Here is an 18,095-nt window from a genome sequence, read left to right as displayed (position 1 = left end):
GTGTTTTTCTTTCACTTTTTATCTGGTCAGATAAACTCTGTCATGCCTTCAGGTTCATGGAGGATATGCTAAGTACAGAACCAATGGCAAATTTCAGGCAGATGAACAAGCCAAAATCCACGTATGAATCAGTACAACTGGAGTGGACTCTAATTGTACTTCTCATTTATTCTAATTCTGCTGCTGAGTTTGAGCAAAATTGAGCTAGACCGTTTTCAAGATGTTTGTCTTTTATGACAGTAAACTTAGCTCATAAACCCTTTCTTTTAGAGAGGAAGGTTTCCTTGGAAAACACATTAAGTGCCTCTATTTTATCATTTAAACATAATTTCAAATCATCTGAATGACATCTAAAATGTATATTCTTACCAGGAAAGTCTTCTTTCACCTAAGGAACAGCCTGTCTTTGAAGTGTAGTTAAGAAACAGCATTTTATTGAAGTACAAAATTATGCATTGCAGAGAATGTGTTTTTTTAGCCAAATAAAAATCTACAGTAGAAAAAAGAATTGTAGCTTTTAAGGTAACATAAGACAATAAAAACTAATTCATCCACTGTCAAGTATGGCTGCATCTTATTTTATTTGTAAAATCCCAATGTTTTATTAAAGTATATGTGATAAATGGCATGTTAATATTTTACAAGTAGCTCTCATTCTTTAACCTTAAATAAAAATGTAAGCATTTCAAAGATTTTCATAGTTATACAAAGACGCAGAATATTTTACTTCACACTATAAGATGCATTTAGACAGTAATAAAAGGCAAAAAGTCTTGGGGTTGACTTCAATTCTAAGCAACTAAACTAACTAAATTTTAGACATGGAATGCCTCCAGGTTAAAACTGTTTTAATACCATCAGCTACTGATAAATTATAGTTAAAGCAGCAGTAGTGATTAATGATTTGAAAATAATCCTTAAGATTTTGCTCCATTTTCTATAAAATGCATTTATTTCATCTACCTACAAGACGGTAAGTCTTTTACAGGTTGATCTTCCTAGAATAGTGTCGAACTGTACATCTTCCCTTTCCTTCTGACTGTGTTTAACACCCTTACTCTGATGATACCATCACAGGATCAGAGCTGATGCCCAAAGCTCTATCGACCAGAATAGTTGGAGGGATATGGTGGTTTTTCACCCTAATCATCATTTCATCCTACACGGCCAATCTGGCTGCCTTCTTGACAGTAGAGAGAATGGAATCCCCCATAGATTCGGCAGATGATCTGGCAAAGCAAACCAAGATAGAATATGGGGCGGTTAGAGATGGATCAACAATGACCTTCTTCAAGGTAAGAAGCTGACAAAGTGTTCTCAGTGATTATCTGATACTTGTGGTAGAGTATAAAAGAATCTGTCAAAAAAAAAAAGAAAAAGAAAAAAGAAAAAAAGATGTTGGGCAATTTTTTTAATGAAATAAAATTTATAATTACATAATCCCATCATAAGGAATCCTTGAAGCCCCAGTCAGCATAAAGCAGTTTCTTTGGTCCCCAACTAGGTGTCATTTACTCCACCCCAATTTAGTGTACTCAGATCCATAGATCAATATCTTCAATATCCTCTCTTGCCTTTACACCAGAAAAAAAAAATCTGAATACAATCTAACCACTCATTAATTAATCACTCATTTATAGAACCCATAAAATAAAGGTTCCTTAATCAAGAATTCTGGTAACCAGAATACTTGAATATCATTATTTTGTTCTTTCTGTCCTGTACTTGATGAGATAGAAACAGATGACAAGAAAATGTGTTGATATTGGAATTTAGTTAGAGAATTAAGAACAAAAAAATCCCAGGAGACTCTGGTCTAATACTGAGTCCGCATTGATGAAGGACAGTGTTCCCAGCCATGCCTGAAGCTTTTCAAAATGTCTTCGGAGGCACCGCAGGAGAATTAAGTTGGATGAGTTTAGTTTTAGTGTCAAGGGCATTTCATTGTTGAGGTCTTTTTAATTACTTATCCATAGTAATGAAACTGATTTCTGCCTCGCTTTTGGAGGAAGCCTTAGTACTTTTATTATCAAATCTCAAATACTCTAATTCCAGTGAAAAATAGATTTTAATAGATCCAGTAGGTGTAAAGATCATGAACTTCAACTCTTCACTCTACTTACGAAAAGAACAAAACCTTCAGAAGCTAAATTACCTGCTCCAAGTCAAATACCTAGTCTATAACAGAGAAGGGGCTAAAGTTTTTTTTGGGAAAAAAAAAAGTATTAATGGTGGTAAATGTGCATGTGAATAAAAGGAAAACAACAGTTGTAAACAAAATAATCTCTAAAAACACCCTTGTCAAAGATTCATATTCAGATTACCAAAAATGGAGTTGTCACCTCAGCATTGAGTGGACTGTTTGGGGTTTTTTGTTTGTTTGTTTCTTTTGGGGGGCAGCTGTTTTTTTGTTTTGTTTTTTGTTTTGAGATGGAGTCTCGCTCTGTCGCCCAGGCTGGAGTCCAGTGGCATGATCTTGGCTCACTGCAACCTCTGCCCTCTGGGTTCAAATGATTCTCCTGCCTCAGCCTCCCAAGTAGCTGGGACGACAGGTGCCTGCCACCACACCTGGCTAATTTTTGTATTTTTAGTAGAGACAGGGTTTCACCATATTGGCCAGGCTGGTCTTGAACTCCTGACCTTGTGATCTGCCTGCCTCAGCCTCCCAAAGTCCTGGAATTGCAAGCGTGAGCCACTACGCTCAGCCAGGGGTATTTTTTTTAAAATAATCTTTTCCTTTCTATTATTTCCATTGAGTTCAAAATGAACTCTTTTTCTTCTTTCATTCTTATTTCCTTTTTAAACATTGTTTATAGATTTAGGAGGTATAAGTTGCATTTTGTTAGATGGATATAGGGCTTTTAGGGTTTCCATCACCCAAATAACATACGTTGTACCAATTAAGTAATTTCTCATCTGTCGGCCCTGCCACCCTCCCACCCTTCTGAGTCTCCAATGTCTATTATTTTTTGAGTGGACTGTTTGACTTGTGAAAAATACCAGCTTAGAAACAAAAACTAAGGTTAGGAAAAAAAAGTACACATTTCTTTGTATAACACTATTGGTTCACAAAAATAGGAATTAACTATACAATAAGTTATAATGTTTAATAACAATAATAAATAAAAAGGCATTGTTTTAAAAGTAAACTATATCTAGAGTTTTATCAAGAAGCAAAGTAATGGAAAAAGTAGGACTTACTTTTCTTCTGTGTTAAAAAAGATTTTTAAACACTTTTTATTTTAAGAAGTGTATCATTTATTTAATGTATGTGTAAAGCATGGTGATTGTTTCTTCTTTGGACAGTGATGTTCTAAAGACAAATGACATTACGGCTTTGCAAGCTGCAGAAAGCATTTTCCTAAAATCAATAGTGTGAAGAGACACAAGATACCCCAAGCTAGGGATTCATCATGGTCCTTGTCAGAAACCAGGAAGGTCACTTGCAAGGCTCACAGGACAGAGGGGCACTGGCAAGATAGAATTTGGTATATCTGAAAAAATATCTGAAATGATTTATCTCATTCAGCAATATCAAAGAGTTTTAAAGTACTGGGAAATGGGCTAGCAGAAGGCAGAGAAGATTCTACTTCCTTCAAGATGTTCAGCACAAATGTAAGGGAAAGAGGCTGTGCCGTTCTTTGAAAAAGCAATAGACCTGACTTTGCCACCATACACAGGATCTATGCACAGGCTGTGGATCCCTTATCTGAAATGTTTCAGACCAGATGTTTTTAGAATTTTGGATATTTTCAGGTTTTAGAATGTTTGCACATACATAATGAGAAAACCTGGGGATGGGACCCAAGTCTAAACACAAAATTTATTTATTCATCATATATACCTTATGCATATAGCCTAAAGGTAAGTTCATACAGTATTTTAAATAATTTTGTACATGAAAAAAGTTTTGACTGCAACCCATGCCATGAGGTCAGGTGTGGAACTTTCCACATGGGACAACATGTCAGTGCTCAAAAAGTTTCAGATTTGGGATTTTTCAGAATAGAGATGCTCAACCCAGATTTACAAAGTGTCCTTTAAATGACAAAGTGTCACTTTTTTTTTTTCTTTCCCCAGACGGAGTCTTGCTCTGTCGCCCAGGCTGGGTGGAGTGCAGTGGCGCAATCTTGGCTCACTGCAACCTCCTCCTCCCGGGTTCAAGCGATTCTCCTGCCTCAGCCCCCCGAGTAGCTGGGATTACAGGTGCATGCTACCATGCCTGGCTAATTTTTTTATTTTAATAGAGTTGGGGTTTCACCATGTTGGCCAGGCTGGTCTCAAACTCCTGACCTCAAGTGATCCACCTGTCTCGGCCTCCCAAAGTGCTGGAATTACAGGCATGAGCCACTGCGCCTGGCCCCTTAAGCTCACTTTGATCTTTTCTGTCTCAAACTCCTGACCTCAAGTGATCCACCTGTCTCGGCCTCCCAAAGTGCTGGAATTACAGGCGTGAGCCACTGCGCCCAGCCCCTTAAGCTCACTTTGATCTTTTCTTTCTCATGCCCCTCTTTAAATATAAAAAGAGCGGGTTCTCCTTTTTCCTGGCAGGACCCTGAATGACTACATTACGACATGTTTGGATAATGCACTTCCACTGAACAGGCACATGCTATGTTCACAACTGCTGCTCCCTGAGCATTTTCTGAGAAGGCTCCTGCTTTCTCCCTGGTCCGGAAAATGAGGCATCAATGCAAGCATTCTCTCAGGTCACCAGGAAAATGATGAAACAATAAGCACCTCAGAGAGGAAGAATGTGATGATAGTACAAACAGCATCAATAAAAATAGCAGTACACCCTGTGCAGTAGCCCTTACCTGTATTACCTCATTTTATCTTTAAAAAAGACCAATTGAGCACCAGGCGTTGTGGTTCACACCTGCAATCCCAGCACTTTGGGAAGCCGAGGCTGGTGGATCACCTGAGGTCAGGAGTTCAAGACCAGCCTGACCAACATGGAGAAACACCGTCCCTACTAAAAATACAAAAATATTAGCCCGGCGTGGTGGCACATGCCTGTAATCCCAGCTACTCGGGAGGCTGAGGCAGGGGAATTGCTTGAACCAGGGAGGCTGAGGTTGCAGTGAGCCGAGATCGCACCATTGCATTCCAGCCTGGGCAACAAGAGCAAAACTCCGTCTCAAAAAAGAAGGAAAAAAAAAAGACCAATTGAGATAAATACCAATATTATCCCTATTAATGAGGAAAATGAGGCACAGACAGGCTAGATAATTTACCCCAAAGTTACAAAGCTAGCAATGGAAGAGCCAAGATTCAGCAAAATTCAGAGCGTTCTAGAAAGTCAGTTCCATGAGGGTAGAAACTCGGTCTTCTTTGTATGACATTAAGTCACCAGAATCTAAAAGAGTGCCCAGCCATATAGTAGGCATTCAGAAAACTATGTTTTCAATAAGTGAAAAAGTAAACTCTGGGAGAGGTGGATTTCTATCAGAGAGAGGGAGGGAGAGTGAATGAAGGAGCAAAGGAAGGAAGCCGAGAGGGAAAGAGGGAGGGAGAGAGAGGTGGATGGATACATAGGGACCCACACAAGAAGAGACACTGTTGCCAAGTTCCGCATTTTACAAGTTAGCTTGTGGCCCAGCAACCCAGTTTACCGAGAAGAAATGTATTTGCAGAAGGAGAACAAGGACTAAATCCGATTTAGTTTTCCCCTCGAGGATGGTAAGCTGTCAGAAAGCGTCAGAGGGATGTACACTCAGGTTCTTAAGCTGGATTATTCCACAAGGGAAAGAAAAGTTTCGGCTTTTTTGCTCTCGGGGTAGTTCCGCCCTAAATCACTGAGTGACAGCAGGTACAGTCACAAGGACTCAGTCCTGACCTGGCTCCACATGAACATGTTTCACCCCTGCTATGCCATCAGGGTCTCCCTCCTCCAGCCCTTTCTCTGTCAGTTAAAGACAATAACCTCTCTTGAGCTGTAGAATGAATAAGGAAACTACCTTTGCCTAATCTAACCTGGAGCGTCCTGATCAGTTTTTGGAGCACAAGTCATTTGCTAAGATGGGTCCTGTCTCCACTCAATCACAAGGAAACTTCTACTGAGAAACGTTTTCTCGTCACAAACAGTGTAATTTCAAGTGTTTTTCTTCTCAGAAAAGCAATATTCCTCTGGCAGTACCCAAATGATAAAAACTGGTCTTTTTACTTTCAAGTTGATTTAAAATCATTTTATAGCCAAATCAGACATTTTCAAGATCCATGATCAAACAAAATACTCGAATGCCTCACATTTGGTCGCTAGGCCACAAGCAAGGGATGTGCTTAGTGAAGTTTGTCCTTGAAATGTGTGCCCAGAAGTTGCTCGCTAAAATTTCATTCAAAATCCGTTGAATTTTCTCCTAGACTTGGCTATTCTTGCAGACAGCATGACACTCTACATTTTAGATCTGATGTATTCAGTTCTTAACAAGAAGAAAACCAAAATTTAGTTTCTTAAAATAGCTCAGGTGAGATTCCACTATCCACCACCTGAGCTCATATAAGGCTGAGGGAACTAAGTGGAATTTTTTTTTCTTTTTTTTTTAATGGAGTCCTTGCTCTGTCGCCCAGGCTGTAATACAATGGTGTGATCTTGGCTCACTGCAACCTCTGCCTCCTGAGTTCAAGCAATTCTCTGCCTCAGCCTCCTGAGTAGCTGGGATAACAGGCACCCACCACCATGCCCAGTTAATATTTTGTGTGTGTGTGTTTTTAGTAGAGACAGGGTGTTTCACCATCTCAGCCAGGCTGGTCTTGAACTGACCTCATGATCCACCGGCCTCAGCCTCCCAAAGTGCTGGTATTACTGGCGTGAGCCACTGCGCCCAGTGGAAATTTTTTAAACAAGTGCTAGCTCAAGCTAAGATGTGACTGAGACGGGGAGGCAGTGGCAGTTTTCCTTCAGAGTCATTCATATACGGAGCAACATTGATCATCAAGGACTGCATTTACACAAGAGAATAGGATTAAATCATAAATTCAATTCCACATATTCTTGTGAAACTTTAGATGGACATCCTGAGATTCTACCTCACTTTGTCCATCAAAAAAAAAAAAAAGCAACTCTAAGTTTCGATCACTCAGCTAATGATGCTTATTAAGCATTATGTTTTCACAAGAACATCAACACTCTGGAACTTACAGTTCAATCACTATGGGAAATATAATAGCCTATTTGGTCAAAGGGTCTCAGGCACCCCAAGACCAATAGCTGGACAAGGTTAAAGGGAGGCAGAACATTTATCAAGTGTCCAGGTACTGTTGGAGATGTTTTGGGAAATTCTTCTCTGAATATGAGGCGATCGGCATCAAATTAATTAATGGACTATGTTTATGGGTCAGTGTATTAATAATTCAGAACTTCAACAGACTCTATTTAAGAGAATTTTTTTTTTTTTTTTTTTGAGATGGAGTCTCACCCTGTCGCCCATGCTGGAGTGCAATGGTGCGATCTTGGCTCACTGTGACCTCCACCTCCCAGGTTCAAATGATTCTCCTGCCTCAGCCTCCTGAGTAGCTGGGATTACAGGTGCCTGCCACCACGCCCAGCTATATTTTTTTATTTTTAGTAGAGACAGGGTTTCACCATGTTGAACAGGCTTGTCTTGAACTCCTGACCTTGTAATCCACCGGCTTCGGCCTCCAAAAGTACTGGGATTACAGGCGTGAGCCACCATGCCCAGACTATTTAAGAGAATTTTTAATAAAATCCCTCTCATTTCTGCTTGACATAATACTAATTAATAATCCAGATTTAACTCTATTGGTTTCTATTTTCTCTGCTGATGAAATTATTTGGTCCTTTCAATTGTTTCTCAAGTCTGAACAGTACAGATTTCCTTCGCTCCCAACTCCCTGGGACCACCACCAGCATCTTAGGAGATGCAAAGATCAGTCAGTTCATAGCCAAGCTCTATGGATACAACTTGCGTTCAGCTTTCCTAGGGGCTACATGACCTATTTCCATCTTTTATATCCAAGACAACTGACAAGATGACAACAATGACAGCCAATTCCAACTTTTCCTTTCAGAAATAGTATACTAAGATTCTGGTTTTCTCTCCCACAGGAAGTCAGAAATGTACAACGGCTCTGTTCTTCTTGTTGGATTCTATTAATTACCTTATGAAACAATAAGATAGTCCAAACTGTGGTCTCACAGTGATAGTGTAGAAAGTCACATTTTTTTCCCCAGATGAAGAAAGAATAGTCATGATAATGTCTAAGAACCGTATGCAGCCTAAAAGAATGGATTTCCCAATGATCCTTGTGAACCATCATCCAAGGAGGATAATGCTTTTAGCCTATGGATCGGAGAATGGGAATACCAGCTAGTCTTCTTCTCAAGAAATATGACCAACATCTTATGCTGGGATATAAAGTAAAACCTACAGGAAAGTGTTTTTGTTAGAGATCTGGACCCAGAGAGCCTGGGTTCTACTACATATAAGTTATGTAGACCTTGGCAAGTAACTTAAACTCTCTGTACCTTGATTTCCCAGTCTATAAATTGAGGATGATTTCTAACTCAAAATTGTTTTGAGGATTTAATGACTTAGTAGAGGTAATATGTTTATACTACCACTTAGTACACTGTAAGCAATAAAAACATTAGATATTATTGTAACTATCACTTATAACATCATCACCATAATTATTCAACCCTTACCTCTAGCTATTAGTCCTATTTTTTCAGTCTCTCTAGATTTATAAATATTTTGGTTTGGTCTTTGTTCAGCTTCCTTACTGTCAGTCATCTCTGCAGTGTCTGCCTTCTGCTAAAGGACAGAAAAGTCCAGAAGAAGTGTCAGTGCCCAAGATCTCAAAGATTTTTGGAGGCCTGGCCAGACAGCAACCCTAGGCCTCGGAGGCCCTTCTTGAGCACATACATTGCATTTGCCGAAGCACTTACCAGATGGTAGGTAGGCAAAAGATGGTAAGGCTGCCCTTAGAATGCAGACAAGAAACAGAGTGAGGCAATTCAGTTTAATTCAGCTCAATTTATATTTTTGCAGGGTCCTCAATATGGTCAGTACTGAGGTTAGCACTTAGGAGGGAAAAAGGTATAAAATCATGAGCAAGACATGAAGATCTGAATAGCAATACAGAGACAAGATGTATGAATACCTGTTAAATACAACACAACATGTGGTTGCATTGTGCAGACAGGAAGTAGTGGCAGAATTTCTTGTGAGCCAAATTACCTATGAAGTATTCATGTAAGAAATACTTCTCAGTAGAAGCTTGCCTTGTAACAAATCACTATCCTCCCAGACTCAAGCCAGAGGATTACACAGATTAAATTGTGATTCAGTCTAAAATGACTTGGATAAAATAGGTTTTAAAACATCATAAAAGACTTGTCATTTCTGGCTTTCATGGTCTAGGGACTTTGGACCAGCTGTGGGAACAAGGGATTCTCTAACCTTTATCATCTCTTTCCAGGGAGTGGTTAGGTGCTGTCACCAACCCAAAAGACATTTCAGAGAAGTTACTGGGCACTGCACCAGTGGAAATGAAGCAATGAGCCATTGTAGGGAGACAGATTTCAGACAGTTATAACCATTTCAGGAAGCAGAAGATGAAAGCCATTTCTCAAATACTCTGCATAGGAAGGCACTCTTCACATAAGAGTTCCTAGCTTACGTTGGAAAAATCCAGCTAATTTTACCATCAGTGTCAGAAATGTTAGGTCTCTGTAGGTTAAAAGTGTATTTGTTTGGGAAGAAATCTATGAGGTCAATTTAACCTTTTTCAAAGGCTGAAAGATTGCCTGTAATAGACCAATCTTTAACTCTAGACAGGAGAAAAACATGAAAAATATTTTAGCAAATCTGTTTAAATCCCGCTGAGGGAATTTTCTAAAGGGAATCCATAAATTTTTTAAATGTAGGAGAGTCTGCAAATGTCATAACTTTTCATCAAATCAAGATAAAGACATAATCAACTGCAGTGTTCATATTATACACATTTGGAAGGCAGAGGCCCTAACTATACTATAAATATTTTCTTCTGATCATCTTCCTTCAGAGAGATTTTTGTAAATTAAATCATATTTTCAAAATAACATGAGAATTTATTATTTAATGAAATAATATATTAATCATGTCTAAAAGAAATGGTTGTTTTTAAGGCAACTATTCACCTCTGATGTACCTATTTCGCAAGTATGAAGTTCTACATAGCCAATGTCTATGTCTTTGGTTAATTTTTAAGGATGTCTTAAATCAGGATTTGCCTAAAGTAAAAGTAAATAGGAGATTTTAAAATATAATTGTTTGTGATATTTCATTTGTTCTATATGCATATATTTACATTTATAAGATCACTTTTGATAAGATAAAAAAGATCAAATATCAATAACATTTCTAATGTATATTTCAGTGTGTAGAGTAAAAATATACATAAACACAGATCGATATATAAAATCATCAGCCATATTAGTGTGAAGTAGAATTGCATGATTACTGATTCTACTGAAAAATGAGATTATACATCCTAACTGTGAAAGTCTTATAAAAACTGGTGGAAGAAATAATGTGATAAATAATAGTTACCTCAATAAAAAAGAAACATTAGAGGGATATTTTATAAAATGGAGTCCATCAGGCTTAAGACCACACTACACCCTAGAATTTGCACATATTTTATTTACATTGTGTGGTGGAAATCCTGTAACTAAAAACAGTGAAACTATATGAAAAGCAAAATACTGTTAAAGGAAAGGAAACAATATAAACAAGTCACATTTTTTCCAGGTTCTAACTGTTGCACTTCCTAAAACACTGTCTAAATTCTTGTCTAAACAAGTGTAAGCTATTAAAAGTCAGGTAAATAGTTTCTGTACATTATATGATGAGTACAACAGCTCTGGCTATAATAGAAAGATCCCACAGCTACTTGTTTCAATTATTTCTTTAGAAAATTTGTTAATTCTGTGGAAACATTAGCTGTGGAAACATTAGCCAAGCCTTGAGTTTGCTGTTCTGTGTATTAAGAGAGATAGTTCATTCCCTGTTGTTTAAGAACACAGACCCTGGAACCAGATTACTGGGATCAAATCCTGGTTTCCTCATTTCTTCATGTGCTGTTCTATTTCCTCATCTATGAAAGAGAAATAATAATGGTACATCTTTCATATGATTACTGTGAAGATTTGATTAATCAATATATGCAAAGTTCTTAAAATAGTGCTTGCTACACAGTAAATAAACATTGCATATGTTGGTTGCTGTTACTATTTTCAATAAGTAATTTTTAACGCCTGCAAACATTATAAACTATTTCCCAGTGACTATTTAACTTGAATGTATTATACGGGAAAAAAAGAAATAAATAATGTTTATCAAACATTGATGCAGTAACACTCCCTTATAACAGATTTGAGATGAAAAATGCTTATTCTTTGCCAACAATGTTTCATCAGCATTAGGATAGCCACATAATCAGATTTAAACAGATAAAATGAATTTATCTAAACAGATGCCTCTCAGGATTAAAAAGAAAAAATCCTGGGTGATTTCAGATTTAATAAATGAGGCTTTTTCAGTTTTAGCAAGTTTTGCTAAGAAGCTCAGAAGACATTCCAAATATTCTAATTAACTTTTGACATATCTAGTGAAATAAGAGGCAACCACTATTTCTGTTTTTGGAACATATATTATTTAGAGTGATTTAGGAGGCTGGTTGACATTATATGTGATTTAGAAGTACAAAAACACCCAGGCTGTCATTTTAACACTTTGCCTGGTCTTTTAATATGTATGATAATTTCTCATGAAGTATAATCCTATTTTTAAGAATTACTAAGATTTGAGACTCAACCATGAAAAAAAAGTCTGCTGAAAGGAATACATGTAATTTACTCCCAACATTCTACTTTTTTATCTAACAAAAAATAAACATTACTGAGCGTGGCATGCAGCAGACAGAACTCTGCAGTAAAGAAGAAAGAGCCCTCAATTCTGTGCTGTCTCTTCCACTAACCCTCTGCCACCTTCTGTGTGTCATTTGCTGTCCCTGACCTCAGGACCTGCATATGTGATAGGAAGGGGTTGGTCTAGAGAGTAGAACGTGATGGTTGAAGCATCTCCTTATGTGAAACTCGTCTAAGCATGACATACTCCTTGCAGTTGCCTAGTGATAGAAAACTCACTCTACCGGCTGGGTGTGGTGGCTCATGCCTATAATCCCAGCACTTTGAGAGGCCGAGGCAGGTGGATCACCTGAGGTCAGGAGTTCGAGACCAGTCTGGCCAACATGGTGAAACCCTGTCTCTACTAAAAATACAAAAAATTAGCCGGGCATGGTAGCAGGTGCCTGTAATCCCAGCTACTCAGGAGGCTGAGGCAGGAGAATCATTTGAACCCACAAGTCAGAGGTTGTAGTGAGCCGAGATCGTGCCATTGCACTCTAACCTGGGGAACAAGAGTGAAACGACGTCTCAAAAAATAAAAAAGAAAACTTACTACAACTTTAAGGTGCTGAAGCTGTCTGCAGATATTTCTACCTATTAAAAAAAAGTTATTCCTTAGCCACATTTTGGGTCTTCCTGCAAACTCTAATTTCCCTAGCATCCCAAGTAGCCTAGAACTCTAACTGTGAAATACAATAAAGCCCCACAACAGCAAACTTTTTAAACGACGAAAGAGAGCTCTAAATAACAGCAAAATGCTGCTTTTCTTGCTCCCATTATGTTTACTATTACTGTGCTCTAGTGAGAATAGCAAGGGGTCAAAGGAATTTATAACACTTCCTATACCTTCAACTTACCAAGTCCCCTACCAAGTAACAGTTTTCTGTCAGAGAGAAAGTTCTGCCCTCCCTGCTCAAAGGTGTCCATGCCAACTAGACTTCCCCTGTAGCTCCCTGGGAGAGGTCAGGCCTAGAACAACCTTCTACTCCAAGAAGGAAGATGTGGATGTTGTTGAATTTAAATCCATTATCTCTGTTCCATAGAGCCATGCTACTCAAAGTGTAGTGTGAAGAGTGTGCTGGCTCAGGAAACATTTTGTTACTAAGCTGTGACAAGGAGAAGAATACTGAGAGTAAGCGTTTAGAAATGTTGCAGCTGTTGAATACTGAGGTTGCACTAAACTCATGACCTCTCTTACCCCTGGATTAGACCACCTGCATACTGTTGAATACTCACAGAGTGAGTCACAGGTGGTATGACCTACATATTCGTCCCATGCAGGAGGACCAAAGCTAGGTCTGCCATAGATTGAAAATAATGAAGTCCTTCACTTCAGCTAGTTTAGGTTTAGAGTTGAATCGTGTCATCCTTTCCCATATCCTTCAATTCCCCAGATGAAATGAAGGACTCCCCACACTTTCTCCATTTACCGTGGATGAACTAAACATTGACTTTGTTTTTGACTTCCATAAACCACAAATTCAGTTTTCTAACAATTTACAACACTCGTTTTAATAAAATCTAAATATGGTGAAAAAAATTAATGTTTCATAAAATTTTTCTATGTGAAGGTTGATTTCTATTTCATATTAATATGTAACTAACTAGCAACCCACCTCAGGGAATAATGAGTCCATGAATAAAAGCTATATTTTCACATGTAGATGAAATGAGATTAAAATCATTCTCAAAAGCATTTTGGCAATATAGACATCCACCTCCCCCAAATCAGCATGGTACAGTGGAAAGAGCATTGAATTAGATATTAGGTGTGCTGGAGTCCAGAATTAGCTCTGGTATTAACTTGCTTTGTGACTTTTTGAAGTCTCAAAGTCTTCCGTACTAAAACTTCCTCCTCTGTGACAGTAGCAGTTTGCATGAGCCTATCTCTAAAGTCTCTGAGAACTTTAAAATTTTATACTTCAAAGAAAATTATTTTCCCTTAAGGTAGTTTCCTGATGGAAGAATAATTTTCCCAGTTGTGCATTTACTGCCACAAGATAGACTGACCTTTCTGCACTTGTATGAGTAGCTCTTTTACTATAAGTTTAGCATTATCAGACTTTGCAAGGCTGAAATCACACAACAAATGAAGCAGTAACCCTGACCCCCAAAACACGCCTTTGTTATGGGGACATGAGCTGCAGTTTGCAGATATCTCCGGGGCTGTGGCATAACTCACAGGGGCCCAATATGACACAATGGGTTCCATAAAATACCAATATCTATAAGGTACTGTTTATTGAATTGTTATTTGCCTCACAAGACCTTTCTCAGGGGGATTTTCAAGGCCTAACAATCTGAAATAAAGCCATCTGTCCTCCCCTAACTCGTAAACCCTACAGTATTAACCCAGGTCCTAAATAGAGGTTGGAATTAAGTGGCCCCCAGGAACACCTGGGCATGAATAACCGTGATAGAGTTGACTCCGCAGGTATTCCATTTTTTGCTTATGGCCCAAAACCATGTTTTAAGCTTTCCTGAACTACTGAGATGGTGCATCCTGTGCCTGCCAAGGGATTTGTCTAATGTGTGCGAGCACTATATATAACTGTGATAACTGGGGTTAGCTTAAAAATACCAATAATTCCCATAATGTTTTTCATCTCTGAAATAAGTGGAGAATGCTGATGCAAATGAAGAAAAATTCAAAAAAAGTTGGAACTGTATGGAAATTACAGAGTAAAATGCAAAATGTCTAATCATAGATCACTATTCAAAAGAATGGAAAATTCATATTTAAGTAATATGAAAATTTAGGCAGTATACTTTAGCAAAAAAAGTAAGATAATGAAGCAGTGGTACATATGTATATGTGCATATATTACATAACATATATAATTTATTACTGAATCTATCAAAAAGCTGAAGAATATGAGAAAAGACAAACATATTAATAGAACACTTTGAAATGAGATATTCAGTCCCCATTATCTAAAATATGATTGCAATTAAAATTATACACATAAAAAGGCATATAAATACAGTATGAAGATTTTTCTTCTTTTTTTTTTTTTGAGACAGAGTCTCGCTGTTGTTGCCCAAGCTGAAGTGCAATGGCACGATCTTGGCTCACTGCAACCTCCACCTCCCGGGTTCAAGCAATTCTCCTGCCTCAGCCTCCTGAGTAGCTGGGATTACAGGCACATGCCACGACACCTGGCTAATTGTATTTTTTCAGTAGAGACAAGGTTTCACCATGTTGGTCAGGCTGGTCTCAAACTCCTAACCTTTATGTGATCTGCCCACCTCGGCCTCCCAAAGTGCTGGGATTACAGGTGTGAGCCACCACGCCTGGCCGAAGATTTTTCTTTTCTAAATTTTAATTTGAAAAGAGCATTTACATTCTAGGTTTTCTAGAAAAGAGAAGAGTGAATGACGAATAAAGCACAAATAAAGCAGAGGAAGTCAGTGGTTTACTCCAGGGCTCTCCCCAGCAGAAGAATGCTAGATCAAGGATTGAAACTTATACACCTGGAAACAGCAAAACAATACCTGCTGGAGTTAAGTGATTGAAAGGAAAATGGATGAAATGAACAGAGTCCTGGAGTGAGCTAGTCACCCCTTAGCCCAGTGGGCCACAATGGCTTGTAGATCAAGGTCTCCATGTAATAGCTGCCTCTGTGCAAATGCTGTCCAATAGTGAGTGAACTGGGCTCTTCTCAGCTACAAAAGTGAAGCCTTGAGATCATCAATCTTGACTCCCCCACCTGTGGAGAAAGTATCCTCCCTATCATTATTTGAACCATTGGGACTTTGAATACCTTTAGGTCGTATTTTTCCAGCCCTCTTCTGCTGGTGAGTGTGTTTTCTTTCCCTCCAGAAATCAAAAATCTCCACCTATGAGAAGATGTGGGCTTTCATGAGCAGCAGGCAGCAGACCGCCCTGGTAAGAAACAGTGATGAGGGGATCCAGAGAGTGCTCACCACAGACTACGCGCTGCTGATGGAGTCCACCAGCATTGAGTATGTGACGCAGAGAAACTGCAACCTCACTCAGATCGGGGGCCTCATTGACTCCAAAGGTTACGGAGTGGGAACACCTATTGGTAAGAGGGGTAGACATGAACCAAGACTGAGATAGAGAATGTCAGTTACCAGTATGGAAGGAAATGGGCTCAGAGTTCTTTATTCCAAATTCTGAGAAGGCCTACAATGCCATTAGTGAACTAATAATGTAAACATCCATATAGATCAGAGACATAGTCTGAATTACAGATTCCCAGATATTTAACTTAATATACTTTTAACCAGTGTTTCTTTCAAGTTTTACCAACGCATGTTTAAGAATATATAGATTTTATTATTTCACCCCAAATATCTTAAAGAGAACATATTTCTAATTAATCCTCTTCACATTGTTTCCTTCAATACCCCTATATGCCTATATAATGTATCTGCCTTAAATTAGAATAGAAGAAAGTTGATTCTGCATATGGATAGCAAAAGTGAGAGGGCTAGTGTTCCATAATGATAGATGAAAAAGCAAGGCTATATCAGTCAAAAGAAAAAGGATAAAGATTAAATTATAAGTCTGATGTGCTCAGGCAATGTTACATTCAATCAATGCCAACTATGTAAAATCTTCAAATTCCTTAGTTCCATGCTATTGCTCTCCTAGGAATATTATTGCCTAGGTATATAGACCCATATAGCAATGCATTCTTGTACGTCTATAGGAGACATGAATAGAATTTAAGGGGTAATTAGTGATTTCCTTTCCATAGAAAACTCCCTCTCTATTTTTTCCCTCTCTATAGAAAACTGTATCATGGCCAGGCGCCATGGCTCACGCCTGTAATCCCAGCACTTTGGCAGACCAAGGCAGGCAGATCACGAGGTCAGGAGATCGAGACTATCCTGGCCAACATGGTGAAACCCTGTCTCTACTAAAAATACAAAAATTAGCTGGCTGTGGTGCCATGTGCCTATAGTCCCAGCTACTCGGGAGGCTGAGGCAGGAGAATCATTTGAACCCGGGAGGTGGAGGTTGCAGTGAGCTGAGATGGTGCCACTGTACTCCAGCCTGGGCAACAGAGTGAGACTCCATCTCAAAAAAAGAAAGGAAGGAAGGAAGGAAGGAGAGAAAAAAGAAAGAAAGAAAGAAAGAAAGAAAGAAAGAAAGAAAGAAAGAAAGAAAGAAAGAAAGAGAGAGAGAGAGAGAAAGAAAGAAAGAGAAAGAAAGAGAGAGAGAAAGGAAAGGAAGGAAAGAAAGGGAGAAAGAAAGAAAAAGAAAGAAAGAAAGAAAGAAAGAAAGAAAGAAAGAAAAGGAAAAGAAAGAGAAAGAAAGAAAGAAAGAAAGAAAACTGTATCATATAAGGTCCTGGTATAGTGGGAACCTGCTCTTCCCAAGTGAGCCCTTGGTAATTTGTTAGTAAGCATTCCAAAGGAGAAGAATCAGGGACTGTCTAGACTACTGGGCAAGTCCAGAAATCATAGCTAACAGTCAAGCCAGATCGTTAAGGACCCCAGGTAGGTTTGATTTGCTTGTTGGTATTAATATTTTTGTCATTTGAAAGGGATGATCCAATATGACTCTCCACATCATGCAGGGATCACAAACTAAAATGCTTACAGAGGCCAAGCAGATACCATAAGTGAGCAAAGCATGCTTGTGCCAGGAGGTAGTAGGGAACGGTGGCAATTATGGAAAATTACAGGCCACATGACATACCTAAAAGAGACAGCTGCCTTTCAAGTCAGAGAGTTGTAGACATGTAGGAGTTTGAGAACAAGATTGTGGAATATTCCATTTTCTAAGAAAATTTAAAAAATCCAGATTTTAGGTGAATTATCCTAATGTTTTTTATTTAGCAACAAATTCATTAAAAAAGAAAAAGCTGCATTTTATATATTCAACTTTTAATTAATATGAATATAACTAATCAGATAAAGTTCAACTATCTTCCATATTTACCATGATTACACAGCCAATTTGACTTCCTGCTAACTACCTGGTGTTAGAAATATGTGCTATGGAGAAATTAACTTTATTATTATTGTTATCATGTATGTCCTCCAAATAAATTTCCTGCAGAATGATTGGGCTAGAAGATTTACAGCTACCTTCTTGCTTCTTTATTTCCAATAACTTCTCCTGATGAAAATACTAATATTGCTAGTGAAGTGTATATTTTGCCCCAAGTGGTAAGCTCTCCTATAACTTAGTCAACATGTTTTC

General features: G+C 38.4%; 2 protein-coding genes and 1 long non-coding RNA gene across 14 annotated transcripts in view; 1 reads left to right on the top strand and 2 right to left on the bottom strand.

The window, feature by feature from the left end:
• LOC134809267 (uncharacterized) overlaps positions 1 to 15,923 on the bottom strand; it is a 20,010-nt gene extending 4,087 nt beyond the window's left edge. The window contains exons 1-3 of the long non-coding RNA XR_010154590.1: positions 15,842 to 15,923; positions 15,679 to 15,754; positions 1 to 1,229 (exon numbers count right to left, since the gene is read on the bottom strand). The exon at positions 1 to 1,229 is cut by the window's left edge and continues 4,087 nt beyond it. This is a non-coding gene — a long non-coding RNA (uncharacterized LOC134809267). The remainder of the gene's footprint in view (positions 1,230 to 15,678; positions 15,755 to 15,841) is intronic.
• BACH1 (BTB domain and CNC homolog 1) overlaps positions 1 to 18,095 on the bottom strand; it is a 451,645-nt gene that overhangs the window by 172,968 nt on the left and 260,582 nt on the right. The gene's annotated exons all lie outside the window — the stretch shown is intronic.
• The window catches only part of GRIK1 (glutamate ionotropic receptor kainate type subunit 1), a 377,043-nt gene that overhangs the window by 336,517 nt on the left and 22,431 nt on the right, over positions 1 to 18,095 (top strand). For all 7 annotated transcript variants that reach the window (XM_009426323.4, XM_009424876.4, XM_009425849.4 and 4 more), the window contains 2 exon segments: positions 1,078 to 1,295; positions 15,738 to 15,963. In XM_009426323.4, the coding sequence (XP_009424598.1) occupies positions 1,078 to 1,295; positions 15,738 to 15,963 (444 nt within the window).

This window comes from Pan troglodytes, chromosome 22 (genome assembly GCF_028858775.2).
Source record: "Pan troglodytes isolate AG18354 chromosome 22, NHGRI_mPanTro3-v2.0_pri, whole genome shotgun sequence".
Lineage (NCBI taxonomy): Eukaryota > Metazoa > Chordata > Mammalia > Primates > Hominidae > Pan > Pan troglodytes.
Note: the sequence above shows the minus strand (reverse complement) of the source record. Positions and strands in the feature narration are given on the sequence as shown.